The sequence below is a fragment of the Drosophila albomicans genome, chromosome 3, assembly GCF_009650485.2.
Source record: "Drosophila albomicans strain 15112-1751.03 chromosome 3, ASM965048v2, whole genome shotgun sequence".
NCBI classification, from domain to species: Eukaryota; Metazoa; Arthropoda; class Insecta; order Diptera; family Drosophilidae; genus Drosophila; species Drosophila albomicans.
In genome coordinates this window covers 51,867,126-51,895,095 of record NC_047629.2, presented here as the reverse complement: position 1 = coordinate 51,895,095, position 27,970 = coordinate 51,867,126, and the positions used below count along the sequence as shown (strand labels likewise).

General features: G+C 42.1%; 9 protein-coding genes across 14 annotated transcripts in view; 6 read left to right on the top strand and 3 right to left on the bottom strand.

Moving 5' to 3' along the window:
• Positions 1-2,970, top strand: part of LOC117566953 (uncharacterized) — a 38,041-nt gene extending 35,071 nt beyond the window's left edge. For all 5 annotated transcript variants that reach the window (XM_034246596.2, XM_034246595.2, XM_034246592.2 and 2 more), the window contains 4 exons: positions 47-258; positions 329-569; positions 1,244-1,370; positions 1,430-2,970. In XM_034246596.2, coding sequence (XP_034102487.1) covers positions 47-258; positions 329-569; positions 1,244-1,370; positions 1,430-1,495 — 646 coding nt within the window. In that variant the 3' untranslated portion in view covers positions 1,496-2,970. The remainder of the gene's footprint in view (positions 1-46; positions 259-328; positions 570-1,243; positions 1,371-1,429) is intronic.
• A 145-nt stretch (positions 2,971-3,115) lies between these two features.
• Positions 3,116-5,641, top strand: LOC117566955 (rab5 GDP/GTP exchange factor). The gene is made up of 3 exons (XM_034246597.2): positions 3,116-3,441; positions 3,509-4,073; positions 4,127-5,641. The coding sequence occupies exons 1-3, from the start codon at positions 3,300-3,302 to the stop codon at positions 5,526-5,528; spliced, it is 2,109 nt and encodes a 702-aa protein (XP_034102488.1). The 5' UTR covers positions 3,116-3,299; the 3' UTR covers positions 5,529-5,641.
• Positions 5,642-5,929: 288 nt separating this feature from the next.
• Positions 5,930-7,163, top strand: LOC117570346 (calumenin-B). The gene is made up of 2 exons (XM_034251903.2): positions 5,930-6,452; positions 6,507-7,163. The coding sequence occupies exons 1-2, from the start codon at positions 5,990-5,992 to the stop codon at positions 7,019-7,021; spliced, it is 978 nt and encodes a 325-aa protein (XP_034107794.1). The 5' UTR covers positions 5,930-5,989; the 3' UTR covers positions 7,022-7,163.
• Positions 7,164-8,879: 1,716 nt separating this feature from the next.
• On the bottom strand, positions 8,880-10,676 carry LOC117569825 (ras-related protein Rac1). Its single transcript, XM_034251149.2, has one exon. The coding sequence runs from the start codon at positions 10,330-10,332 to the stop codon at positions 9,754-9,756; it is 579 nt and encodes a 192-aa protein (XP_034107040.1). The 5' UTR covers positions 10,333-10,676; the 3' UTR covers positions 8,880-9,753.
• Positions 10,677-11,059: 383 nt separating this feature from the next.
• LOC117569823 (acetyl-CoA acetyltransferase, cytosolic) lies at positions 11,060-13,234 on the top strand. Its single transcript, XM_034251147.2, has 5 exons — positions 11,060-11,296; positions 11,387-11,508; positions 11,598-11,710; positions 11,959-12,574; positions 12,634-13,234. Exons 1-5 carry the CDS (start codon positions 11,254-11,256, stop codon positions 12,916-12,918), a joined length of 1,179 nt encoding a protein of 392 aa, XP_034107038.1. The 5' UTR covers positions 11,060-11,253; the 3' UTR covers positions 12,919-13,234.
• A 1,568-nt stretch (positions 13,235-14,802) lies between these two features.
• On the bottom strand, positions 14,803-16,664 carry LOC117569822 (5'-nucleotidase domain-containing protein 1). The gene has a single exon (XM_034251146.2). The coding sequence runs from the start codon at positions 16,529-16,531 to the stop codon at positions 14,930-14,932; it is 1,602 nt and encodes a 533-aa protein (XP_034107037.1). The 5' UTR covers positions 16,532-16,664; the 3' UTR covers positions 14,803-14,929.
• A 242-nt stretch (positions 16,665-16,906) lies between these two features.
• Positions 16,907-21,224, top strand: LOC117569820 (RNA polymerase-associated protein CTR9 homolog). The gene is made up of 5 exons (XM_034251142.2): positions 16,907-17,090; positions 17,186-17,284; positions 17,346-18,278; positions 18,338-19,174; positions 19,448-21,224. The coding sequence occupies exons 1-5, from the start codon at positions 17,049-17,051 to the stop codon at positions 21,107-21,109; spliced, it is 3,573 nt and encodes a 1,190-aa protein (XP_034107033.1). The 5' UTR covers positions 16,907-17,048; the 3' UTR covers positions 21,110-21,224.
• LOC117569824 (lipid droplet-associated hydrolase) lies at positions 21,220-22,776 on the bottom strand. Its single transcript, XM_034251148.2, has 2 exons — positions 22,184-22,776; positions 21,220-22,111 (listed from the first exon to the last, which is right to left on the bottom strand). The coding sequence occupies exons 1-2, from the start codon at positions 22,389-22,391 to the stop codon at positions 21,378-21,380; spliced, it is 942 nt and encodes a 313-aa protein (XP_034107039.1). The 5' UTR covers positions 22,392-22,776; the 3' UTR covers positions 21,220-21,377.
• A 210-nt stretch (positions 22,777-22,986) lies between these two features.
• On the top strand, positions 22,987-27,821 carry LOC117569821 (probable E3 ubiquitin-protein ligase HERC4). 2 transcript variants are annotated; one of them, XM_034251145.2, is made up of 9 exons: positions 22,987-23,480; positions 23,546-23,708; positions 23,874-24,107; positions 24,573-25,299; positions 25,359-25,620; positions 25,685-26,017; positions 26,080-26,367; positions 26,424-27,359; positions 27,426-27,821. In XM_034251145.2, exons 1-9 carry the CDS (start codon positions 23,412-23,414, stop codon positions 27,576-27,578), a joined length of 3,165 nt encoding a protein of 1,054 aa, XP_034107036.1. In that variant the 5' UTR covers positions 22,987-23,411; the 3' UTR covers positions 27,579-27,821. The 2 variants fall into 2 exon arrangements, with proteins under 2 accessions (XP_034107036.1, XP_034107035.1); XM_034251144.2 differs by having other exon boundaries at positions 23,546-23,723.
• The last annotated feature ends 149 nt before the right edge of the window (positions 27,822-27,970 follow it).

Genomic DNA, 27,970 nt, shown 5'->3' with positions numbered 1-27,970 from the left:
ACAATAAGTAATTGCAACTAACTCGCTTGCTTTTTTATTCATCCAGGCTGGTAGCCGAGATCCTCTATCACATCGACAGCTGCGGTCTGAATCCAGCGCGCATCTCCTTTGTGGCACATTCGCTGGGCACCATCATCGTGCGCAGTGCATTGGCTAGGCCTCAAATGCGTCCACTCTTGCCACGACTGCATACCTTCCTCTCGCTTTCTGGGCCGCATCTGGGCACGCTTTACAACACCAGCGGGCTGGTCAACATGGGTAAGCAGTAGCATTATAAGAATTCACTACAACACTCCTAATCCATTCCTTTGTTTCTCTCCGCTTTTAGGCATGTGGTTCATGCAGAAGTGGAAGAAGTCGGGTTCGCTGCTGCAGCTCTGCATGCGTGATACAACGGACATGCGCAACAGTTTCCTCTACCGTCTGAGTCAGCGAAGCACTCTGCATCACTTCAGCAACATTCTGCTTTGCGGTTCCAGCCAAGATCGCTATGTACCCGCGCACTCAGCACGGTTGGAGTTGTGCAAGGCTGCCATGCGTGATACTTCTTCATTGGGCACGATCTACAGGTGAGAGCAAAAGTTGTTTGACCTTCTATGTTAATCTATAAAATATATAAAATCTAGTCTACCTACATATGTCCAATATATCTATAAAACCATTAAAATATTTTTAGGTTTAAAAAAATATAATTTATAATGTCTCTAAATTGTTTATTATTTTCATGACATTTTATGTATGTGTTCTTTAACTTAAAATTCAATAATTTTAACTTGAATTTATTTATTTACTTAGTATACAAACTCAATTGTACAAAATAAAGCCAGATGGTAGTTCTCAACCGATTTTTCTGGATTTCCCTTGAACAAAATTTAAAATATATTCTCATTATAAGTATATTTCATATTCTCTTTATAAGTATCACTTTAATTTGAAATTTAGTAAAGATATTATATATATATTCTATCCTTAACTCTCATTGATCATAGGTTCACAATAATGAGATTGCCCCGATATTGTTCCTTAAATTCTATAGTACAAAATGTAGCCAGAGCATCTAAGGCCTTCAGTCTTAAACTTAAAATATGTTTGTAGTTCCCAATAGATATATTTTGGCTTTCCCTAAATCCGGAAAAAAAATGTTGCATACACAAACCAATAATGATTAATTTTTTAACATTATATTTCAATTTAAGATATCATATAACTTTATCTAACAATCTTCAATTCTCATATACCACAGGGAAATGGTGCACAATGTGATTGCTCCGATCTTGGCCAGGCCAGAACTGACGCTGGCTCGCTTCGATGTGCATCATGCGTTGCCCCACACAGCCAACACACTCATTGGCAGAGCTGCTCACATTGCGGTGAGTAGGAAAACATATAAAGAAATTCTCTTTATTAATACTTACTTCGTTATTTCCAGGTCTTGGACTCTGAGCTGTTCATTGAGAAGTTCATGTTGATTGCGGGTCTGAAGTACTTCAGTTAACATGGCTGCCAGCGCAAAAGGAAATAGATCTGGAACTAGAACTAGAACTAAAACTGGAACTAGAACTGCAACTTCAACTGTCAGCAGCCCTTGAAGTTGTGTAGCCCTAAGAGCATATGTAGTACTCATACTCGTATTTGTATTGGATATTTTAATGTTATTTAATATGTAACAACACAAATGGATCTGTGCAGTTTGAACAAACCACAGACAGGGTACTATTAAAAAAAAAAAACCGATTGAGAACCACGTTTCTTGAGCCAACAGATTCCACTGCAATTCAGTTGGAATAAGGAATTTATTGCAACAAATTGTTAGACTTGAATTTTATACCATTGCAAAAACACTTTTTCTAGCGAATTGAAAACCTAGTCAAAATCACAACAAAGAAACCAAAAATATTTAATCAAAACCAAAGAACGTTTAATCAAAAAAACAAAACAAAAACAAAAACTATAACCATTGCGGCATAACTGTTAAAAACGTGTTGTCGATAAATTACATTTTATAGCTAATAAGAGTTCAAAACAAAAGCAAAAATTGAAAGCCAAAGACATCATAAGTAGACTAGATCTTAAGTTTAAAACCAACTATTCACGAGACTTTTTGAAACGGTTGAATTGGTAAGCGTGAATCGCAGTGAAGAAAACTGAATTGAAATGATCATGTTAAGTATACGTAAACTAACGGTAGCTGAGCACACGAATTAAAGGTTGCATTTCGATAACTTTAGCAGATTTAAAATGTATTAGCAATTTGTGAGACTAATTAAATGAAAACAAAACAGAAAATGGTTTTTCCAAATCTTTATACTGCTAACATGAAAAACCAAATAATATAACATGCGACTATGGGTAGAAAAATGATATAGAGTAGCGTTTACTAGAGAAGTTTGTAGAGTTGAGTAATTCAAAATGCATTTGTGGAGTGCGTCAATTAAGTTGGATATTATGGGTGTGTGCAAAAGGTCAAAAATCTGAATATATAGATATTTATATATATATATGTTATTGGGAACAACAAACAAGTTAGTCAAAATGAATCGACATGTAGAAAGCAGTTAGGTCAACTTGAAAATTCGTAGTCTAGTCTAGTAGCGTTCTACTTACATACATATACATACATACTAGTTATGTGTTTTCTGAGCTTTTTTTCAAATTGTTGTTGTGAACCATTTAGCTTGCCTATATATCAAATTTCTTTGTATACCTTTTTGGAAAACTACCCGTTTTTTGACTATACATACCAGAAGTTGCATTCTACGTGTATAACCGTCCTAATTCTTAAAACTATGTACTATATGAACTTTGCAAAATATTTGATTTTAAGCAAAAACAAAAGAACAACGTCTTTTATGCATACTACTATTTCAAATGTGTGTGTATGTGTGTGTGTGCGTGTGAGCTAATTCCTAAGCCACTTCGATTTTACACAATGTATTCAAAATCAAAACAAAAATATCCCCTAAGTTGCAATTTAAATGTTTTTCATTTCAATAAAATATACTAAAATAAAATTTTAGTAAAATTAACGAACTGTCGTTTTGATTGTTGAACAAAAACTTTTCTCGATTACCGATTTCGCTGATTTTCAAAAAGATTTCAAATCCGCCGATTATTCGTAGTGCAGTTATCGCACCGCTGGCAGTGAGTAATTTATCGACCTAGCGTAAGTATCGATGCCCTCGAAGCACAGCTGTTTTATTTGCAATCGAGCGCAGCTTGTTGACGATGTAATTCAGTAAACTCGGTGTACAAATTTGCGGAAAATCAGTTCAAAAATCGAAACAAAACCACGCCCAATAATGGCGAACCGTGCGCCCATGCTGCGAATCGGCCAGCAAGATCTAAAGTGTCGTCAAGGTTGTGGGTTCTACGGCAACACGCAGTTCGATGGACTCTGCTCGAAATGTTTTCGCGAGCGCAACGATAAGCAAAGGAAAAGGCGTAAGCGAGACATTTATTCATTTATCTATTGATGCTCAATTAGTCATGCTTCAATGGTGCTTCCCAGTGCTGATTGTTACAGAAAAAGCCACCGAGGATAACAATGATAACATCCCCAGTGGCCCTAGTTCCATTGCCGAACGCAGATCGCCGCAGCATTTGCTCTCGCTGGGACGTGGCAAGAAGCAGCCAGAGACGTCGCAAGTCGAATCTCCGAGCACCATGCCAAAGAAGAAGTCCATAGTGCCAGCGGTGCTTCAAAAGACGCTCAAGGGGAAATTTCCAGCAGTTACAAATCAACAGCAGCAACAGCAACAACAGCAGCCACAGCAAAAAAGAGTTCCCACTGCCACAGAGAACCAATTTATGCTGCAGCTTCGGCAGATGCGATTGCCCGACGATGCCAAGCACAAGCTAAAAAGCGAGATCAAGCGATTGGATCACGAGATACGAAAATACATGAACACGAACAACGCCAAAAATGTGGATGAACTCTCCGATCTGGTGCAGAATGCTTACACACGCTTCTCCAATGTGGTGCACAACGATCCGCGCTTTGAGATGGCCTCAAGTGAAGATCGCGACAGTGCCATCGATTTCTTTGAGAAGGTTATAATGACACAGAATCACAAGTGAGTCAGCCAACTGAACTCCGATCTCTTTACTAATCTCTTCTTTTTTGCAGTTTACTCTTTAGTCCATACTTTACCAGCGATGAGGAGAGCGATGTCAAGGTGCAGAAGCGTATACGCCAATTGAGCTGGATCACAGCCAAGCATCTGGACTGTAGCATTGATGAAGTGAATGCCGAGGCACGCGATTTGGTTTACAATGCCATCTCCGAGCTGGTGGGCATTGATTCCTACTATTCGCCGCAGGAGAAATTACTATGCACAGTGCGCTGTTGTCGTCACATTTTTGAGCTGTTGAAACGTGCCACTGGCGGTCCAGCGAGTGCCGATGATTTTCTGCCCGCCCTCATCTTTGTAGTGCTCAAAGCGAATCCGGTGCGTCTTCACAGTAATTTAAACTTTGTCAATCGCTTCACGAATGCCTCGCGTGTGATGAGTGGCGAGGGAGGTTATTACTTTACCAACCTGTGCTCGGCCATTGCTTTCATTGAGAATTTGAATGGCGAAAGTTTAAGCATCAGTGCGGAGGAGTTTGATGCATTGATGTCGGGTGAACAGGCATTCAGCACGCCTTGGGAGAGCGCTTTGTTGGCCTGCGAGAGCCTGCATCTCATTTCGGAGAACATGAAGTGCATGGAGCTGCTGCAGAAGCGTAATTCTATGATCAACACTGGCATCACAGACTTTGAACGCGAACTCATCGATTTTCAACGCGAGGTGACCGAGAAAGTGGACACCGTTATGGCCAAGGCGCCACTGACGCTGCTGCCGATCAAGACGCCAGCGTTTCTGATCAAACAGGCGCGTGCCCATCTGGCACAGGATAGCGTTGAGGCGGCCATGGGACACTATCAATCCAATCTGCTGAGTGGCGCTTTAAGTCAACACGCTTTGTCCCCAAAGAGCAAAGATATCGCTCTTGAGGATGCGCATAATTTGACACTTAAGGACACCAGCATAAATTCTGTTGGACGTCTTTCGCCACTGCTGCAGAATCAACCGCAGCAGCAGGATCAACTCTTTGCCTCGCCCATCTTCAATTACACGCCCTTCGATGCTGTCTCACTGCTGGAGGAATCCTCGGATGGTGATGTCATGATGTTGGGTACCGAATTCCAAGGCGGCTTGACCAACATTAACTACGATTTCGATTTGTCCGATCAGAGTGGAGACAACAGCGTGGCCGATGAGTCCAAATTGAATCTGGATGAATTTGATCCATTAGTGCAACGTCCTGTTGCTACTGCAACTCCCTTGCTGGACACCACAACAGACAGTTTAATCGACTGCGATGTGCCGGGCACTGCGGTCTTGTTGCCATCGCCCTTGAAACCGGAGGTGGCGAATTATCGCGGCTTCTCCAACTTTGATATTCCAAGCATTTCCTGTAATACGGGAGATTTCAGTTCTCTCGGTCAGGACGTCAACGAAACGATGGAAACAAACAAAAAATAGTTGTCCCAATTGCAGTCAACAAATTGTAAATAACTCTTGAATGTAATTGCACATTTATTTATTTATATAAAACCTAACAATCGCCATTATAAATTTAAATAAATAAATATCAATAGCCTTAAAAAAAAAGGATTTGTATAAATAGCTTGAATTTATTGGCACTATTGCCATTCAAAATTATTTTCATATATAATTTGTAAACAAACATATATCCACAAACCACAAGATACAAATAACAATATTATTTATGAACATCTTGACGATAACAGATTTTTTAAAAATGCGCTGTGTAACGAAAGTTATCGATACATATTCGATAAGCTCAACCATTTCGAATTCAAAAAGTATCACACCCTACGGGCATCGATACTTTGCGAAGCTTCATTCTGTGCGTTTGCTCCAACTAGACTTCACTTTTGTTTGAATACTCAAAGCGAGCGGTTGACAAACTCGTCAGCAAAATGAGAATTGGATTATTTGTTTTACTTGTTGCTGCAGCGATAAGCATTGCCGCAGCATCCAGCATACCGGCCGGTGAGTTGCCACACGATCCGCTAGAACACGACTCGCTCCACCACAAACACTTCGACGGCGACCAACACAATCAACAATACGACCACGAAGCCTTTCTGGGCGCTGATGAGGCCAAGAAGTTCGATGAACTGACGCCCGAGGAGAGCAAGCGACGTCTGGGTGTAATTGTGGATCGCATTGACGAAGATAAGGATGGTTTCATAACGCTGGCCGAGCTCAAGAACTGGATTAAATTCACACAACGTCGCTACATCGACGAAGATGTGGGACGTGTGTGGCGTAAGCATAATCCGGAAAACAATGAGACGGTCAGCTGGGAGACTTATCGCAAGACTGTCTACGGCTTCATGGATGTCTTGGACAAAGAAGAGCTGGAGCAGGAGGAGAACGGTAAAACCTTTAAAATACCTCTGAGAATATTTTATAATAATATAAATTTTGTAGGCGTCTCTTATAAAAGCATGTTGGCACGCGATCGTCGTCGCTGGGCCGTCGCTGATCTGGATCTCGATGACGAACTGACGCGCGAAGAATTCACCGCTTTTCTGCATCCCGAAGAGCATCCCAGCATGCGTGACCTGGTGCTGCAAGAGACAACCGATGATTTGGACAAAGATAAGGATGGCAAAATCTCTGTGGACGAATACATTGGTGACATGTATCGCCCCTCCGAAGCCAATGAAGAGGAACCCGAATGGGTGCTCGCTGAGCGTGAAGCATTCACCAAGCATCGCGATCTCGATGGAGACGGTTATCTGACAGAGACCGAGATCCGTCAATGGATTGTGCCCAATGATTTCGATCATGCCGAGAGCGAGGCAAAGCATTTGATATTCGAGGCAGATGTGGATCATGATGAACAGCTGACCAAGGACGAGGTGCTCGACAAATACGATGTGTTTGTGGGCTCCCAAGCCACAGATTTTGGCGAAGCTTTGGCGCGCCACGATGAATTCTAAACGGAATGAGAGAGATTTAAGCTCCCAACTCGAATGCCAAATAAATCTAGCGATTAAGTATGGTAAACAACACCCACATAATCAACTACTCTGACGAAAGTGCATTAATAATAATAACAACAGACTTCTTAGCTTACACTCATTCATTATAATGTTTAATTGATTTGTTGCCCAGCATTTTCATTGAAAAAACATCCACGTCAGCTGCACAGCTTCTTGGCGATTGGTCCATGGCGTGATAGTGGATGAGAAGAGGGGGAGAGACGAGTGTATTCATAATTTCACTGTTTATGGACACGTCATGGACACAGATAGATACTCACACACACACACATGCATATGCACTCACTCACACACACACACACACACTCATAGAGAGTGACATGTGTAGAAGGCGTCCGCCTCTGTAACATAAACATAAAACGCTTTTGTTGTTGCGCCGCTGTGCTCGATTAATTTCCAGCTGCGAGAACATTCCAACAGCAACAATAACAACAACAACATTAATTCCAAATCTCTCGCTTTGGACGCTGATTTCATTTCTTTGTATGCTTTCAATCTTTTCATTTTTTTGCTGTGATAAGCAAAATTGTCAATGAATGTTGAAATTGAAAACCAATGGAGACCTGTTGAGGTCGCTGGAAATTTTGCTCACTATATAAAAATATGTATATAGACATGAGGGGTATTCAAGATGCAGTTTTCTACAATTCATTTGGTTATCAATATTTGGGGAAATACTTAAGATGGAATCCCCTTATCGGTTTTTTTTGGTTCATGACTTGGGGTTGTAGAGTTTAAATGCAATTTTAGATATAGAAACATGGAAGTTTTTTATTTATCTACTCAAATTTATATACTTTCAAGATGCAGTTTCCAATTAGAGATTTCATATATGGAGACTTCTTAATAAAAAATATTTTAAAAATTAGAACTGTTGAATGATGATGAATACAATAAATAATATATAAGCTTCCCCAAAAACGAATAAAAGTTTTAAGATTGTTTTGCCACATCGCAGATAGTATTACCATAATTTTGAATTCAATTCCGAAAAAAAATATCTCCATTTTTTTTGTTGTGAAAATATGAGAAATAAACGTTGCTCAACAACCATCTTCTGAATCAAATAAAATAAAATAAAATGTATATAAATGGATCTGAAACAACAACCCTAACAATAATAAAACTAAAACTTAAATAAAAATTGTATAAGAAAATAAGTGAAAGTGTTTCCAAAATTTGTTTCTTGCAAAAAAAACTGCTAAAAAAAAATCGAATAAAAATTCCGACTAAATAAGCGTATAACAATATGAATACGTATTTAAAACTAAATTGATTTATTATATTTGGGTAGACTTACCTTTTTCTGGAAATTCCTTTATGAGGTAATAAGTCTTTTAAATTGCAGCTTGAAGTAAAGCTGTAATTATTTATATTGCACTAAATATACAATTATATAGTTTTTTTTATATGCTTTATTTTGAATTCCATTGACACATTTATGTATGTATTTTATGTATGTTATTAATTTGTTGCGGCTTTTTTTTCTCGACGTTTTTCTCGTTATTTAAAATACAAAGTACTCGAAAGTTTGTTTTTTGTTTTCTGTGGTTTTTCTTTGTGTGTATTTTAAATCAGTACATGTACATAGTATACGAAGGACATTATCTTATTAATATTATTATTATGTAGCTCCTGGATGTAGCAATTAAAAAGTTGTTGGTTCCACAATATACGGAAATTGCTCGAGATGCCATTTAGGAATTGCATCCCAACTTGGGCATCAAGATTTATCAAATCTCTCACTTTGACTTTTACATTTATAGTATTTATATTTTTGTATGTGTTTGTGTGATTTTCTTTTTATAATATTCTGCCTAATCTTTGCCATATTCCAGCTTCTACCTTCGATTCTCAGCAACAGTTTTATTTTGTCAATCAAACATCTAAATACAATATGTGTATAGTTATCATATTTGTTTTTCTTTCTTTAAATTGTAATTGCAATGGAACGTTTACTGACTTTATCATCATCATACTCATCATCTACATTAAGAGGCGATTGAAAAAACACATTTTCCTTTTTCAGTTTTATGCTGTTGCGACTATTCGGCTCCTTAGATACAATTTTCCTTCTATAAAGTTCTTTCATTTTATAGTTTTTTTTTTTTTTTTTGTTTTGTTTTTGGTTTTACAACATTAATTTTTAATTAACTTTTAGTTCAAATTAATGCACATGGTTGAAATTAGTAAGGAGGAGGAAATTTTAAAGGGAAGTAAACAAAAACACACGAAACGAAACAAGTGAAGAAAACGACAAAGGACGAATTAACAGGAAACAGAAACAGAACTTGTAAAGTTAGTAGAAAATTCGGTTTTCCCAAGTGTGTGTGTTGTTTATGAGAGTCTGTGTGTGTGTGTGTGTGTGGGCAAGTTTTAACAAAGCAAAAATAACGGAACAGGACTTCCTGCACCTGGGCACACTTTCAACTTTCAACTCTCCACTCTCCAATCTCTCTATCTTTGACTCTGGCTTACTTTCTCAGCGTGCTGGCTGCTTGCTGCTTAAGTTACATAATTTGTTATTAGTTAATAATGTTACGTTATTAAATAGACTTGACGACAAAATACAAATACAATGCTTCGTGGGTGTTCCTTCTCCATCTTTCTTTCTCAGTGTGTGTGTGTGTGTGTGTGGCGGTGTGTGTGTGTATGTGCTTCTCTTAAAATTAGAGCAAGGCGCATTTACGCTTCGATTTGGGCTGCAGAACAGGGCAAAGCACCGATCTGATGGCCTCATCGAACACCGTCTTCAATCCCTTTTGCGTCAGCGCCGAGCACTCCAAATACTTCACAGCGCCAATCTCCTTGGCCATGGCCAGACCCTGGGGATATGTGATGGGCGCCAGTTTCTTGTCGCGCAGCTTCTCAATCGTATTCTTATCGTCGCGCAAATCCAGCTTGGTGCCCACCAAAATGATCGGTGTGCTGGGACAATGGTGACGCACCTCGGGATACCATTTGGCGCGCACGTTCTCAAACGATGCCGGATTCACGAGCGAGAAGCAAATGAGAAAGACATCGGTCTGTGGATACGACAGTGGACGCAAACGATCGTAATCCTCTTGACCGGCCGTATCCCATAATCCCAAGTTAATCGGTTTCGCATCGACCATCACATTGGCCGAATAGTTATCGAATACGGTGGGTATGTATTCGCCGGGGAAGGCATTTGTCGTATAGCTGATGAGCAGGCAAGTCTTACCCACGGCACCGTCGCCTACGACGACACACTTAATCGCCTGCATATTTGTTGCGTTTGCTGCCGCTGCCGCTGCTGCTGCTGCTTTGTGTAGTTGTAGTGTTGTTGTAGTTGTCTTTGGTTAGGGTGGTGTTGGCGTTGTTGTTGTTGCTGTTGGGCGAGGGCTGGGGCTGTTGCTGCTGCTACTGCTGTTGTTCCTGTTGGTGCGGCTCCCTAAAACGTCGACTTTTCAATCCTCACTAGCAATATCTTATCGCTCGCAACCTGTCTGGCAGTCGCAGGATGGGCGCGCTTGTTATATTTGCGTTTTTAATGCGCGTTTTGTGCGTTTTTTATGCAGCAAAAAAAATAATTTTCTGTGTACTGCCTGATATCGTATCGATATAACAACACATCGATAGCGTGAAGAACAATAATCGCATATACCGCTTATCGATGTGGTTGCCGGTTTCGGCTATCGATTGTCTGAAGAGTTTGTAAATAAATAAATCAAATGTACATCATAAATTATTTAATTAATTATGATCTCAGTATATATAACAACAATCATACTTTTTATTTAGCTTATCATTCATAAAAAGTTATTAAATGCAGCAAAAACTAAGAAAATAAATGGGTTAAGTAATTAAAAAATAATTAATATTATTAATAATTTAATATTATGCTTAAAGTTGCAGCTAATATTAAATTCGGGTATTTATTAATTTAAATTATTAAACCAAAGTTCAAATAATCGGTTAACTAATCGATTGTCTTGCAGGTGTCACCGGAGCACACAGAGTCTATCGACTCGGCGAATTCGTTACTGTGAATGCGGTTTTCGCCGGTGTGAAGCCAATTGTTTAAACGCGCTGACTGCAGCAACAGCAACAACAGCTAAGAAGCAACACGTTCGTGCGCGCTATATTTATTGCCTATTTCTTTTGAAATATTATAAACATTTGCTCGGTCTTTTTGATTGCCAACCATGTCTGACGTGTACATTGTATCTGCGGCGCGTACACCAATTGGTAAACAACATGATTTTCATAGAAAAGTGATGCAATATTCCCAAAAACACAAACACTTAACAACAACAAACAAAACTTTCTCTCTTTTAGGTAGCTTCAATGGCACACTTTCTAAACTGAAGGCATCCGATCTGGGCAGTGTGGTGATCAAAGAGGTGCTGCGCAGGGCCAATGTCGAGGCTGCTCAAGTCAACGAAGTCATCATGGGCCAGGTACAAAAGTCTATTCTATATGAATGCTAATTTGATTGTTATGTAAATGCCACCAAAAATACTGCAATTGTCGTACTTTTATCGTGCAGGCACTCACGGCGGGTCAAGGTCAAAATCCGGCACGTCAAGCTTCTCTCAAAGCCGGACTGCCCATCGAAGTGCCCGCATATGGCATCAATATGCTCTGCGGCAGCGGCTTGAAGTGAGTATTGAAAAGATTGGGATTACTTTTTGACCAACGTATGAATGCACCGTTCATGAGAAGTGCTAATTGAGCTCCTGAAACCAGTTATGGGAAACCTTAGCATGGATTGAAACCTTAACTAAACTGATCACAGTCCACGTAGCATGTACTTCAACCAGTGCTTAGCGCAGACGCAAACCACTTTAATCACATCATATTTATTTTAAAATGCAGTCATTGTATTAACCACACTTTTCCCCTCTTAGAACTGTGACACTTGGCTACCAGGCCATCAGATCAGGAGATGCCCAAATTGTCATTGCCGGCGGCCAGGAGAACATGTCTTTGGCACCACACACACTTCACCTGCGTGCGGGCGTTAAATTAGGCGCTGCTAGCATGGTGGATTCACTGCTGAATGATGGCCTGACCGATGCCATGGATCTGATACACATGGGAGTCACGGCCGAGAATCTCGCTGCAAAGTATCAAATAACCCGCGAGGCTCAAGATGCGTTTGCTGTGCAATCCCAGCAACGCGCTGGCCACGCACAACAACAAGGCTTCTTTGAAAAGGAGATAGTGTCGGTGGAGATTAAGGATCGCAAGGGTAGCACACAGTTTGCCAAGGACGAGTACATCAAGGCGGACAGCAGCGTGGAGGGATTGCAAAAGCTGCGCGCTGCGTTTAAGGAGAATGGCACCGTAACGCCTGGAAATGCTTCGGGCGTGAATGATTCGGCGGCTGCGTTGCTGCTCATGTCGGGCGAGGAGGTGAACAAGCGTGGCCTCAAGCCACTGGCCAAGATTGTGGGCTGGACGCAAAGCGGCATTGAGCCCAACGTAATGGGACTGGGTCCAGTGACAGCGGTGGAAGCTTTGGTAAATAATTGAATAGTCTACTAATAGTGGAAACTTATTGAAGATTTATATTTTGTTAGCTTACAAAGCTCAACTGGAGTCGTGATGATGTGGATCTGTATGAGCTGAATGAAGCATTCGCTGCCCAATCGCTGGCTGTGCTGCAGTGCCTCAAGCTGGACAGCAGCAAGGTGAATGTGAATGGCGGCGCAATTGCTTTGGGTCATCCAATTGGTGCTTCAGGTGCACGTGTGCTTGTCACGTTGCTCTACGCTCTCGAACGCACTGGCGGACGTCGTGGCATCGCCTCCCTCTGCATTGGCGGTGGCATGGGCATCGCTTTGGCTGTTGAGCGAATCATTTAGAACATTTAAGCTGTCAGCCAATTAGCTCAATTTGCATCAATTTTCCACTACTTGTTGTCAGGTGTACAGTTTTTTGTATTATTCATTTTCCTTTTGGGTATTTCAAATGGTCACAAAACTTGTAAAAACATATTGTATTTTAGTTTGCATTGTATTTTTCGAAATTAATGTAAATGTTATGCGACATCGTTATTTATTTAGACTTACAGATGTAAAGAAGCACGGGTATAATTAAACTTTTAACTATTTATAAAAATTCTTTATGAAAAATACTATATATTAAAATGACTTTTGTTTTAGTATAGTATAAACTGTATTGTATAGTATATACTGTATAGTAATAGAGTATATACTGTATAGTGTTATAGTTATTTATAGTTTCTTTTTCATACTTTGTTTTACATATTTAAAGCAAGTTGCATTTTATTTGTCGAAATTAGTAATTCTTATGAGGCATTTTCTATATTTATGGTTATAATTCAACTTTTTAACTATATAAATTCTATATGAAAAATTCAATACGAAAAATACTATATTTAAAAGTGACTTTTGGCAAGTCTTTAGTTAGTTTTAGTTATTAGCTAAGCCTCTCTGGGATCGTCTATTAAAGGGTTTTGTTTACAAAGGCAAATTTCCATTTACAACATTGACGGTTAGGTTGGAAAATTTTACAATTTCGAGATTATTTTAAATTTCATTTCGAAATACAAAATACGATAGGAACAGCTTCAAAATTCTACTTTTTACGGGATATAACAATATCTGAGTTTAATACTCTTGTTAGTTCATCGAATTATTTGATTCGCATGATGCAAACAAATTCAACCTCGAGAAAATATTTGAATTGCAAAACAATCGCGTGTTTCTCTTTCAGACAAATTTCATTTAGAAATTCTTGGAATTTCATTGCACACAAGATGCAAAAATATACAATTTATGGAACAGAACAGTTGTTGGTTGTAAATAATCTATATATATATCGCCTCGAATTCCAATTGATGCACAAATATTTGAAAATAGGGCAGTTGCATAACCCTCATAAGTTGTTCAAAGAATAGATTATAACACAACTATATATGTATGTACATATATCGAGTATAACAGTTATTCGGTATTAATTCTAATTGAATCTAATGATCAAATTTTTGTACTACGAATACATTTAACAATACTTGAAATAAACAAGAGCGTATCATTAAGGGGAATAATAGTTAATTGAATCCCACAGAATCAGCACAATTTATAGAGCATAACAATTTTGGATTGAATGTGTTATAAAAGAATATATCATATATACAAGTTTATAGTTTTTCGAGATTAATTCTAATTGAATCACGTAATGAAATTGTTGCATTTACAAATACATTTCAGAAATTTTTGAAATTGCGATAAACAGAATTTATAAAACACAAGAGTATGTCATAAAAGAGGAATAATATCCCACAGAATTTCCACAATATATTGTATATAACAGTTTCTAGTTTTTCAGGATTAATTTCAATTGAATCTTGTGGTTATAAATACAATTCACAATACTTGAAATTCAATTGAGAAAAATACAATTTTTAGGGTAATACTTTTACTATTTTAAAGTGCAACAAGGGCATCTTGATATTTAACTTTAATTCAAGATGAGAAATTGAAAGAAGATTATATCACAAATGAATATGCTTTAGAAACTTGAAATATTTTAAATTTTTTTGTTAAAATTTCAAATTTTTAAAACGTATTCACTTTTGATAGAATCTGTTTTGAATCTCTCGCCTTGAATTAAAATAAAATATTAAGAACTTGTTGCACTTGCAAATAGATTTGGAAAAACACTTTATAGGCCAACAATGCCTGAGTCGAAAAATGTTCTATTATAAGATGCATTATATAGTATAGGGGTTAACAATCTCTATGGCTTTTTATTGTACTTCAAATTGAATGCAGTTCGCGAGCAGGTTATCAACGTCAGGTCAACGTCATCAGGTTGCTTATCACCATCATCCATCTTCATTCTGATTCATTAAATGCTGCCGCCATGCCAAGACGTCGTTAGGTTGGTACTCAGCAATTGCTTGGGCAGTGTCGGATAGAAGCCATTCACATTGTTGGACACAATGCGCTCGGTGGGCGACAAAGCAGCCATTTGTTCCATGGACGACACACAGATCTGTGCGTAGTTGGCGATGAAACCGGACCACAGAGTCGGCGTGTTGTTAATGATGAAATAGGAATCCCAGAAATTGGATGAGACCACCGCATTGAAGGCGTAGTTCTGTTGATCCACCATTGACAACTCCTCCACAATGGCCACCGTATCAAAGTCACGATGCTTGACCGGCGTATAGACGTCCTGGATGATGTTGTCCCCGAAATACAAAGCACGCGCCTCGCTCGTCTCCTTGTTCAGCAGCTTGGCCATGGCCTGATGCAACTGATGCCAGTTGCCCTGCGAATAGATCTCGCCCAGCTTCAAATCCGCCTGCAGACTCAGCTCGCTGTTGGGCACCTCACGCTTGGCATCCGCATCCACGGCCATGAAAGGACGCTGCATGGTAAAGAATCCGGGTTTCTTGGCAAACGTTAGCACAAAATCGAATTGTTGCTGCCAATCGGCGCCCAGCGCCTGAGTTGCAGTCAGATTGGCAAAGTCAATGTTGGAGCCGGTGAGCAGAAACAGTTTCTTGCCATTGGCACGTAGCTCACGCAGCCAATCAAGCAGCTTCCGGCTGCTTTGGAGCACATAGCGTTGTGGCTCCGCCCGCATGGCCTTAAAGTAGAGACTCTTGTCGTTGCTGAAGTTATCCCGACTGTAGTTGTGCATCAGACCATCGAGCAGATCATGCCACACTCGATACTCCTTGACCGCGCCACCTGCTGCTTTGTCCACCAAGTCCACAGCCTGGGCAAACACCAGAGCAGCGGGCATATCAAAGTAGTCCATCAGTGCACGCATCTGCAGTGCAGCCGGACCATTCCACGTGGACAGTGGATCATTGTAGAAGGCTGTGGTGACATCCCAACGTCGTTCTGGGCCATATATGGCCACAATCTCTGCATCGCTAAGGAGACGCGTGCCGTGTGTGGCACGCAGAACTTGCGCCTCATTGCTCAGCTTCAGCACATTGCCACGCGTGCCGTCCAACATTAAACCCTTCTGCAAGAAGTCAAGGTCCAGCTGCTGAGTCAACAGCGCCGGCGAGTAACCTTTGTGCTCCACCAGATATTGCTTGAGCACATTATAGATTAATGTCGACATCTCCAGCAGATCGTAGCGCAAAAGCGTGCCATCGAGATCGAAGCCAATGATGTCGTAGTCCATCAACGTTAATTCCTTGCAATACGAATTCATTATTGTGCTTGCCGAATAGCGAGAGTATTTTGTTGTTGTTAACTGTGCGGCTGTCGTCGGTTGAATGGGTCGTCGGCTGAGCAGCTGATTGTTGTTGTTGTTGTCTCGTGTGCAATTTTGCGCCAATTTTACGTAGCTTCGACAGCCGTTACGTAAGTGCCTGTGAACATCTGTTTGACTTTGTTTGTATACTTCTCTTGCTATTGTTGTTATTGCTGCTGATGCTGTGGCGCCCACTTGGCACACGCCCACCCGCCGGACACACGCGTGCATTTTGTTATTTGATTGATCTAGCACATTTCTCGCTTTAAATTTTGAACTTTATTATTAATTTTACTATTTATTTGTATTTTGCTACATTATTTTTTATCAATAATACACTATGCACTGCCAACTCACAACAGCTCGTGCCTAACTATCGATAGCACTTTGGTAGTGAGACCTTAAACGATGAAATATGTCATTTATGGTATATTGTATATACCATGTGTTGAAATATGGGTATTTAAAATAATGTTTATGTAGAAAGAAAATAGCTTTATTAAGAAATAATAAATTAAAATAAAAATTATTTACTTCATAGATGAGACAAATTATAATATCATTTGCCTGTAAAATTATCGATAAATCGAATAAGCAACTCTACTCGACGAGCATCGCAACTCGCCGGAGTGTGAATGTTTTCTTTTCGGGTACCGTATTAAAAGAAATATTAATTGTGATTTTCGTGGCGAAAATACGCGTTTAATTTGCCCAAGTGTTTGGTCCGCGAGCCACGCCAGCCGCCATCATGTCCACATGCATTGAAATTCCGCTGCAGGACACGGACGAGGTGAGTTTTGAGAAGTTTCACAAGCAGCATCCTCAACAACGCCACCGCGTTTGCAAAAAAAAAAAAAAATGATACTATAAAAAATATGCTTGCAGGTTATCGAGGTGGATCCGGATCAGTTGCCAGAATGCTCGGAAGTGTTTAGCATTCTGCTGCAGGAGCGTGCTCCACTGCACGTCTGGGTTAATGTGGCTGTACGTATAGCAATAAATAATAATCCTCTCCAGCTCATATCCAATTGTGACTTTTCTGCAGTTGGCTTACTACAAGCAAAAGAAGACTGATGACTTCATCACGCTGCTGGAGGCAGCACGTGAAAAGGGCACCAAGGACTACCGTGATTTTAAAACGGATCAAATGCGTGCCCTCGACATGTTGGCCGCCCATTATGTGCAGGAGGCGTATCGCGAAAAGTCCAAGGACAAAAAGCGCGAGCTCTTCATGAAGGCCACCAATCTGTACACGAGTGCGGATAAGATCATTATGTACGATCAAAGCCATTTGCTCGGTCGCGCCTACTTCTGTCTGCTTGAGGGCGATAAAATGGATCAGGCAGATGCTCAGTTCAATTTTGTGCTGAATCAGTCGCCCTCGAATATTCCATCGCTGCTGGGCAAAGCGTGTATTGCGTTCAATCGCAAGGATTATCGCGGTGCCATGGCCTTCTACAAGAAGGCACTGCGAACTAATCCAAATTGCCCGGCCAATGTGCGCATTGGCATGGCGCATTGTTTCCTCAAGATGGGCAATGCCGAGAAGGCCAAGCTGGCCTTTGAGCGTGCCCTCCAGTTGGATCAGCAGTGTGTGGGCGCCTTGATTGGTCTGGCGGTACTCAAGCTCAATCAACTGGAGCCCGAGTCTAATAAACTCGGTGTGCAGATGCTGTCGAAGGCTTACACTATTGACAATGCCAATCCGATGGTCTTGAATCATTTGGCTAATCATTTCTTCTTCAAAAAGGACTATCAAAAGGTGCATCATCTGGCTCTGCATGCTTTCCACAACACCGAGAACGAGGCGATGCGTGCCGAGAGCTGTTATCAACTGGCGCGCAGTTTTCATGCCCAGAGCGACTACGATCAGGCTTTCCAGTACTATTATCAGTCCACGCAGATTGCGCCGGCCAACTTTGTGCTGCCCCACTATGGACTGGGCCAGATGTACATCTATCGCGGTGACACCGAGAACGTAAGCGAAGTTTTATAACTGAATTAAACAGATTTAATATATTTGTCAACATTTTACAGGCTGCTCAGTGCTTCGAGAAGGTGCTGAAGATTCAGCCAGGCAACTACGAGACCATGAAGATTCTGGGCTCACTCTATGCGCACTCCAATTCGCAAACCAAGCGCGACATGGCTAAGACCCATCTTAAGAAGGTCACTGAACAGTTTCCCGAAGACATCGAAGCCTGGATTGAATTGGCACAGATCTTGGAGCAGAATGATTTGCAGGCCTCGCTTAATGCCTATGGCACTGCGTCCAGCATTTTGCGAGACAAAGCCAAGTATGAGATTCCGGCAGAAATTCAAAATAATGTCGCCTCTCTGCACTATCGTTTGGGCAATCTAAAAATGGCCAAGGATACGTTGGAGTCAGCCTTGCAGCATGCCAGTTCCGAGATGGATAAAGATGTCAAGTACTACGAGTCCATTCAGGTCACGATGAAGTACAATTTGGCACGCTTGAACGAGGCCATGAGCAGCTTTGATGTGGCCGATAAATTATACAAGGAGATTCTCCAGGAGCATCCCAATTACATTGATTGCTATTTACGTTTGGGTTGCATGGCTCGTGACAAGGGTTTGATCTTTGTGGCCTCCGATTTCTTCAAGGATGCGCTGAACATCAACAATGATAATCCCGATGCTAGATCATTATTGGGCAATTTGCATTTGGCCAAAATGCAGTTTGCTCTCGGCCAAAAGAACTTTGAAACAATATTGAAGAATCCGGCAACAGCTTCGGATGCGTATTCGTTGATTGCGCTGGGCAATTTCTCGCTGCAAACGCTGCATCAGCCCAGTCGTGACAAGGAGAAGGAACGCAAGCATCAGGAGAAGGCGTTGGCCATTTTCAAGCAGGTAAGCGAGAAGACATTGAAGCAAAATAGTTTGAGAAGGTAAACCTTATGTTTTGGTTCGAAATTCAAATGATTCATATTGAACTTTAAACAGAAATAATCTAATTTATTGATAACGCTACTATATAAACATTATTCGAGTTTACGAACAAGAATTTTTGTTCTTTATACGGTTCACTTTCTTGATCAAGTTCACATTGTTATCTAAAACCAAAACGCTTCAATTGCCATCTCTCTCTTGTTATCAATTTTGACCTTTCAACTTTTTTGGCAGGTTCTCCGCACTGATCCACGTAACATTTGGGCCACCAATGGCATTGGCGCCGTTCTCGCCCACAAGGGCTGCGTCATTGAGGCGCGTGACATCTTCGCCCAGGTGCGTGAAGCCACCGCGGACTTCTGCGACGTGTGGCTGAACATTGCCCACGTCTATGTGGAGCAGAAGCAATACATTAGCGCCATTCAGATGTACGAGAATTGCATGAAGAAGTTCTACAAGCACAACAACGTCGAAGTGATGCAGTACCTCGCTCGTGCCTATCTCCGCGCCAACAAGCTGGTCGAGGCCAAGGCTGTGCTGCTGAAGGCGCGTCGCGTTGCGCCCCAGGACACGGTGCTGTTGTTCAACATTGCTGTGGTGCTGTCACGCCTGGCCATGGCCATACTTAAGGATGAGAAGTCCACACTGGAAGTGGTGTTGCAGGCGGTGCATGAACTGGAGCTGGCGCACAAGTATTTCCAATACTTGTCCGTGCATGGCGACAAGACGCGCTTCAACATCGAAGTGGCTGCCGTGGAGGCCAACACGTGTCAGGATCTGTTGTCGCAGGCGCAGTATCATGTGGGACGCGCTCGTCGTATCGATGAGGAGGAGCGCACGCTGCGACGTCGCCAAGAGGAGGAGCGTGAAGCCTTCAAGCTGAAGGTGGCGGAGCAACGCAAGCGTCGCGAAGAGGAAGCAAAGACAACAAAAGATCAACTGTTGGCCAAGCGACAGGAGTACGTGGAGAAGACCAAGAATTTGCTGATTATAGCGGATGCACCTACCGAAAAGGAGCGCAAAAAGGGCAGTGGACGACCGCGCAAGGATGACTATATTTCCGGCACCGACAGCGGAGATGGAGGCGGCGGTGGCGAAGGCAATGAACGTCCAGCGAAGAAGAAGAGCAAAGGGGAGCGCAAGAAGGGAAGTGGCGGACGCAAGCGCAAGACGGAGAAATATGAGAGCGATAGCGAAGAGGAATCTGGCGGACGTGGCGGCGGCGGTGGCGACAAGAAGCGTAAGAAGAAGAAGCAACAGGCAGCTAAGGCTGTCAAGGAGTCGAAGGAGAAGCTGTCGGGCAAGCAGCGGCTCAAGATTGTGTCCAAGGAGACCATCTCGACCAGCGAGTCGGAGAGCGACGGCAAGCGTAGCAGAAGTCGCAGCAGGAGTAGGAGCAAGTCCGGCAGTCGCTCGGGCAGCGCCAGTGGCAGCAATCGCAGTCGCTCCGGCAGTCGGAAGAGCGGCAGTCGTAGCCGTAGTCGCAGCGCAAGTGGAAGTGGCAGCGATCGGGGACGCAAGCGCAGCCGGAGTCGCAGTGGCAGCGGCAGTGAAAGCGATGGCGTTGCTCAGCGTAAGCGTGCCAAGAATCGCATTGAATCTGGCGGCGAATCGGATCGTTCGCGTTCCAAGTCACGTTCGCGATCACGCTCCAAATCCGGCTCTCGCTCACGTTCTCGTTCACGCTCCAAGTCTGGCTCTCGTTCGAAGTCGGGCTCCCGTTCACGTTCTCGCTCCCGTTCTGGCTCCAAGTCGCCATCTCGTTCACGTTCTCGTTCGCATTCACGTTCCCGCTCCAAGTCGAAGTCCAAGTCCAAATCCAGGTCACGCTCACGCTCTGGTTCCGGCTCCCGATCGCCGTCACGCTCCCGTTCCGGATCGCCGGCCAGCAATTGATAGCTGATTGATACCCCGATCCTTTCTTTGTACAATTTCAAAATGCAAAAGTTAAATGAAGCAACTGCAAAAGACTTGCAATGCAATTAAAGATACAAACAACATGTTAATAATGTTCGTTTTCGTGTATATTTCTCTACCAACTTTAAAATGGTATTTGTATTCACAATGCATCTGTCTGGAAAGAAAAATTTCGAGAGAGCTCCTTTTACGCTTACAAACTTAATTAAGATTAGGCAACAATTGGCTAACTGACAACACCTGCAACTCAGTTGGATTGCACATTTTGCTGTATCATGTTGCTGACAATGGTGGCCATCGGCTTGGAATGACGCAGCACAAAGGCGTGAGCAATCTTCTTGCTGTCTAGCTTTGCATCCACCTGGGGAAATTTCTGCTTCAGTTGCTCATAGTAGGACACGGGCACCCATCCATCGGTGGTGCCATAATAGAACTTTAACAGCCCTAAATTCTCCTGCACCAACTCGCGTTGTAAACCACGGACTCGGGACATTTCATCGTCGGCCAAGAAGACAACTTTCTCGGCCACCGATGCCTTGGTGTACTTTAGAGCCGTGCCCGTGAATTGTTTGGGAATGGAAAAGATGAGGAAATAGATTTGAATGAGCAGGATTCGTAACCAAACGGGGAGCACATTGAAAAACGTGAAAAACACGTAACCAAAGACGGAATACAGCGGCATGGCGATCTTGGTGAAGAGCCAGCCATTGGGTGATTCCATCATGCGTTCGATGGTGGGGAAAAGCATGTAACACTTTTTGACTCGCTGCCTTATCTCCTGCTCCTGCAGCAGCTGGAGTATCATCCAGGCACCAATCGAATGACCAATCAAATGTATTTTGACATCACGCGGCACATATTTCTTGATGAACTCGATTTTGTGCGTAATTTGACCGTCCAAATTGAACAGCTCTTGATTGCCACTCAGTTGGGGCACTTCGCGTATGCTGGCGGCTGGAGGATCATCATGGCCAGCGTGACCTTGAAGGAAAAGTTTTATTAAAATGGGAAAATTACTGGTTTTAAATCCAGATCTCTAGGATTGTACTTTACCTATCACCCACACTGGTAAATTTTGTCCACTGGAGCCCAGCTCCTTTCGCAGTGCGTCGCCAAACTCTGTGTAGAATCCAGGCAATCCCGGATTACCTGTTATGCAAATAACCAATTCCTTGGTATCGTTGAGCGACTCTTCAATCCATTTGCCCCACGTTATAATATGCGTGGGTATATTATTTATGTTTACAAACGCTTCCTGCATTTTCCTTCCTTATGTTTTTGTTGGCGTGGCAACAAACAACGAACAACTGTTCGATGATGACCAAATAATACCATAAACAGGTGAAAATCAATGAGACTTTTCCCTCGCTGCAACCGGTTTTTAAAATAGCACTAACCCACTTTAAAGACCGTTAACTTTTGTATTTTTCAATTACGCGGGTTAATCACCAATATGATGGCAGCTATACGGTTGCCTTTTTGGCTTTAATCTACTGTTGTAAATTTTAATTGCACACAAAAAGGGCAGAGTTCAGTCATCAGCTTACTTATTTCGCCGGCTAGAATTTGCCAACTGCTCTAAATGGCGCTGTCCACTCTCCCATCGATAATCAGAACCGCGACAATTTATTTTCTTATGTTTATTAAATAATATGTTAAATGACAAGAAAAATTTGCAAAATTATTTTAAATATTTTTCAATGAAAAATATTCTTTGCAAAGATTCTCAAGTTACAAATACTAATCGCATTAACTGCCCGTCACTTCGATATCGATTGCTATCGATAGTCGAGGGCAGTTGCATCTAGTTGCTTGGGACTTTTAGCAGTGCCAAACAGTTGGCAGTCCCGTTTATTATTTGTTGGTTTCTTTTGTTGTTGTTGCGGTTTTGATTTGTTATAATTTGCTATTTGTTTCTAGAAGAGCATTCGACTTTAAAGCTTTAATCCATTTCGTGTAAAAAACAGACACATACTCAATGTGTGAATAAATCGATCCAGGTAGTTTCCAAGCGCATGAAAAATACATTCTCTGCTGCAGTGCATCTTATTGGAAATGCAGCTGTGTGTGTAGGGGAATAAAAGCTAAAACAAATAAAAGTAAAGAATGTTGCCTCAACTTTGTGGAAGCATTCTCGAACTTTCGGCGATATCACAACAAATTGGACAGCGGCTACAGAGTGGCAAAAGTGATTACAATAGATTACAATAAGCACACACATACAAATACAACGAATATAACTGCTTTGGAAAAAGGGGGTAGAACGGGTGAGTGAAGCACCATGGAATTGTACTGCTGGGGCAACACATCCCATGGCCAATTGGGTCTGGGCGGCATTGAGGATGAACAGGTAAATCTATGATATTTTGCTTTGGATTGAAATAGATTTTGAATTTTTCGTCATCTCTGCTTTAGATATTGACGCCCAGAAAAATTCCCTGGAAACCGGATTCGTCGGTGGTACAGATTGCATGCGGTCATGGTCATACGCTCTTCCTGACGACCAGCGGAAAGGTTTACGCTTGCGGCAGCAATGATTACTCGCAGCTAGGACACGATCTGCCCACCAAAAGGCCACGTATGTGCCCATTTCGTATGTACAACAAATTCCATTCTCGTTGGTACACTACTTGTCCCTCCCTTTCATTCCCCTTCCACATTTCACCACATGTTGCATGTTATACAGTTCGTGAGTATACTTCGCAGCCTGCCCCTCATAACAACTCTTTTTTTTTTATTCTAGTGGAAATTCCCGAACTACAGGATTATGTGATAAGTCAGATTGCCTGTGGCAGTCGACACTCGATGGCTCTAACCGATTGGGGTCAGGTGCTCAGCTGGGGTGGCAACGAGTTGGGTCAGCTGGGGCATGCCAACAATCAGGCCAACGAGCTGCCCAAAATTGTGCGTGCTCTGCTCTCCAAGACTGTCGTCCAAGTGGCGTGTGGCAAGAATCATAGCATGGCCTTAACCAGCGGTAAGTAAATTCGATAATCAGAGTTAATCCTAACTTTCTAGTAGCCAATTACATACATACTATATATGTATATGTACATATATATGGCAAGTTTATTTCTGTCTGTTTTTGGGGAAGTCCCATTATATATATTTTTGTGTCTGCAACATTATTATTGAATTGCATCATACAAAAAAGTGATCGGAAATATAAATAAATAAAATTCTAAAGAATGTATTTCAATATGTGCTTATTATAAACATAAACATTAATTGCATTTGAAATAGAATAAGGAATTTCAAAACCACAAAAATAGAATATATGCCACTTTATGCATATTTGTCAGTTAAGTGAAAATTATTAGACAAAGCTATTTACTAAAGTCTTAAAAAAATTGATCTATGCTTAGTCTTAGTTAAACCTAAAGACTTCCTAAGATTTATAACTTTTCTCTTTAAACTATTGCACAACTCTATTCATTTCCAGGTGGCGAGGTCTATACATGGGGTTCCAATCAGTGTGGTCAACTAGGTGTGCAGTCACCCCATGAGCTATACGACTCCAATCGTCCCATGCTGTTGACTTCATTGCTGGGCATTCCAGTTGCAACAATTGCCTGTGGCGGCAATCACTCGTTTGTCATCTCCAAGTCCGCCGCTGTCTTCGGTTGGGGCAGCAACAATTGCGGCCAACTGGGACTCAATGATGAGACGAATCGTGCTTATCCCACACAGCTGAAAACTCTGCGCACGCTTGGCGTGCGTTTTGTTGCCTGTGGCGATGAGTTCTCCGTCTTCTTGACCAACGAGGGAGGCGTTTTCACTTGCGGCGCTGGAGCATATGGACAACTGGGTCATGGCTACAATGCCAACGAGATGCTGCCGCGCATGGTGGTCGAGCTCATGGGCAGCACCATTTCACAGGTGACCTGCGGCAGTCGTCACACGCTGGCATTGGTGCCATCGCGGGGCCGCATCTATGGCTTCGGTTTGGGCAGCTCGGGGCAGCTGGGAACACGTGGCACCAAGAACTTGAACCTGCCACAGGTTGTGGTTGGTCCTTGGGTGTCGCCCAGTGGCTCTGCATTGCTGCAATCGAATGCTGCTCAGGCTTCGGTAGTCATTCGTCAAATCTTCTCGGGCGGTGATCAATCGATTGTGACCACATCGTACTACGTGGACAAAGTACCGCCCACCGACTGTCGCATTTACCGGTGAGCAAGACAAAATATGATTATTACAATCTCTTCTAATCTCTCTGTTCAAATTGCAGACCCAAATCACAGATTCTGAAGCTGACGGCGGAGGACACAAAACAATGCACTCGCTTCAAGGAGGGCGATCAAAGCGATCTTGATCTACTGCACTCCATGGAGCTGATCTTTAAGAGTCAGGCCTGTATTAATGGTTCCTTTTTACTGGATGAGGACAAGCATTTCGCCTGCTCGTCACGCAACTATGGCTTGGATCTGAAGAAAGCTCAACTGGCGTTCGACAATTTACGCAAAGTGGAGAATGAGAGCATCAAGCAAGTGGTACGCTTTAGTCAAAAGTTGTAGCACATAGTGGCAAACATTGAAATGTCGAATTCTTTTGTAGATCTGGGAGAACCTGACGAAGGAGCTGATAGGCTCGTTGGTCGCCTCGCCGCCGGATGCGGAAAGCTTGCGTATCTATATATTACTGCCACTCTATCATGAGTTTGGTAATTCCAAGCACTACAAGACACTGCACGTTCCCTTTGCCCATGCCTTCATCAATCTGACGGAGAATCCATACAAGGTGCTCAAGAAATGGTGGACTGATATGCCCCTCGAGTATTTTGAGCAAATGGTGAACAATTATCTTCACGTTGTGATGCACATCATTCGCTTTAAGATGGGTCTCGAGGTCATCGATTACAATCATCGCGAACAGCAAAATGGCAGAATGGTGAGTCGCTGAATTTCTATTTGCTGTACATAATACTAATGATTGAATGCCATTGGCGGTAGGTCATGCCACGCAATGCAGATTTGGATATAGTACTGCTCATGCTGTATAAGCTGACGACCATTAACGAATTACGTGAAGATCGTCTCAACTATCAACACTTTCAGTTGCCGGATCTGACCGATTATGTGGATGTGCAGCGAGAATATCTATACTGGGCATTGTCGGATTCGCAACAGCCATTCAACATCTGCCGTTTTCCATTCCTATTCGATGCGTCTGCCAAGACGTCGCTGCTGCAAGCTGATCAAGCGCTTCAAATGCAATCCGCCATTGCGAACTCGATGAATGTGAGAAATTGTATAACAATTTTTGTGTTTATTTACTTATTTTCGTTTGTTTGTAGAATATCATGACACTGCTTCAGTACGGACATAATTCTCAGTTTATTGTCTTGAATGTGACACGAGAGAATATCGTGCAAGACTCTTTGCGTGAACTGCAACGCTACAGTCAAAGGGATCTCAAAAAACCGCTGCGAATCAAGTTTCACGGCGAGGAAGCCGAAGATGCCGGCGGTGTCCGTAAGGAATTTTTTATGCTGCTCCTGAAGGATCTCATTGATCCGAAGTACGGCATGTTCAAAGAGTTCGAAGACTCTCGTGTCATGTGGTTTGCGGACGTGAGCTTCGAAACGGAGAACATGTACTTCCTCATCGGTGTTCTTTGTGGCTTGGCCATCTACAATTTCATCATTATCAATCTGCCTTTTCCACTGGCTCTCTATAAGAAGCTTCTGGAGAAACCTGTCAATTTAAGCGATTTACGTGAGATGTCGCCTGCAGAGGCGAATTCCTTGCAATCCCTGCTCGATTATGAGGGTGATGACTTTAAGGACACCTTCGATTTGACATTTGAGATAACGCGCGACATTTTCGGCGAGCCAGAAACAAAACCTCTGAAGCCCAATGGCGGTCAGATTGCCGTCACAATTGAGAACCGGCAGGAGTTTGTTGATCTCTATGTGGATTTCATATTTAACGAATCCGTTGAGGTGCATTATCGTGCCTTTCACAAGGGTTTCATGAAGGTCTGTTCGGGCAATGTTATGACGCTCTTCCATCCAGAGGAACTAATGGCCGTTGTCACTGGGAACGAGGAATACGATTGGCAGGCACTGGAGGATAATTGTGATTACAAGGAAGGCTACACTTCCGCCGATGAAACGGTGCAATGGTTTTGGGAAGTTTTTCACGATCTGACCGACGCTGACAAGAAGAAATTCCTGCTGTATTTGACAGGCTCAGATCGCATACCCATTCAGGGTATGAAAGCCATCAAGGTATAATTTAATTGCCAATTGTTTTGTTTCAGCTGCTAATTATATTATTATTTTCCATGTCAATAGATTATAATACAACCCACCCAAAACGAACGCAGCCTTCCCGTTGCCCACACATGCTTCAATCTGTTGGATCTGCCACGTTATAAGACCAAGGAGCGACTCAAATATAAGCTACTGCAAGCGATACAGCAAACTCAGGGCTTCAGTCTGGTCTAAACATTTCATAAAATGCCTACGCGCAAGTTGAGTACAGGAAAACTGCTATAATATATTTTTGCATTTGTCCTAAATTCTAAGAACTAGGAAGAACAAAAAGATGAACGCAATTCTTTTCAGCGATCAAATCAACTGAAATGCTATTGTGTACTATATAGCTTTAGATAGCGTTTTTAGTATAGATAACATATTGTTATAGTAATAAATTTGGTGAATTAACAATAAAAATGGAGTGTGCCTGAAATGAAATCTATTTGTATTATTTGTAAGCAAAATACTTTTCAAATCAACCGCCTCAACAGTTTGGTCTATCGATAAACGATAGAAACAAACACGACACGGCACGACTTTGGCACATCGCTATTCAACCGCTGATTGTTGTTGTTGGTCGT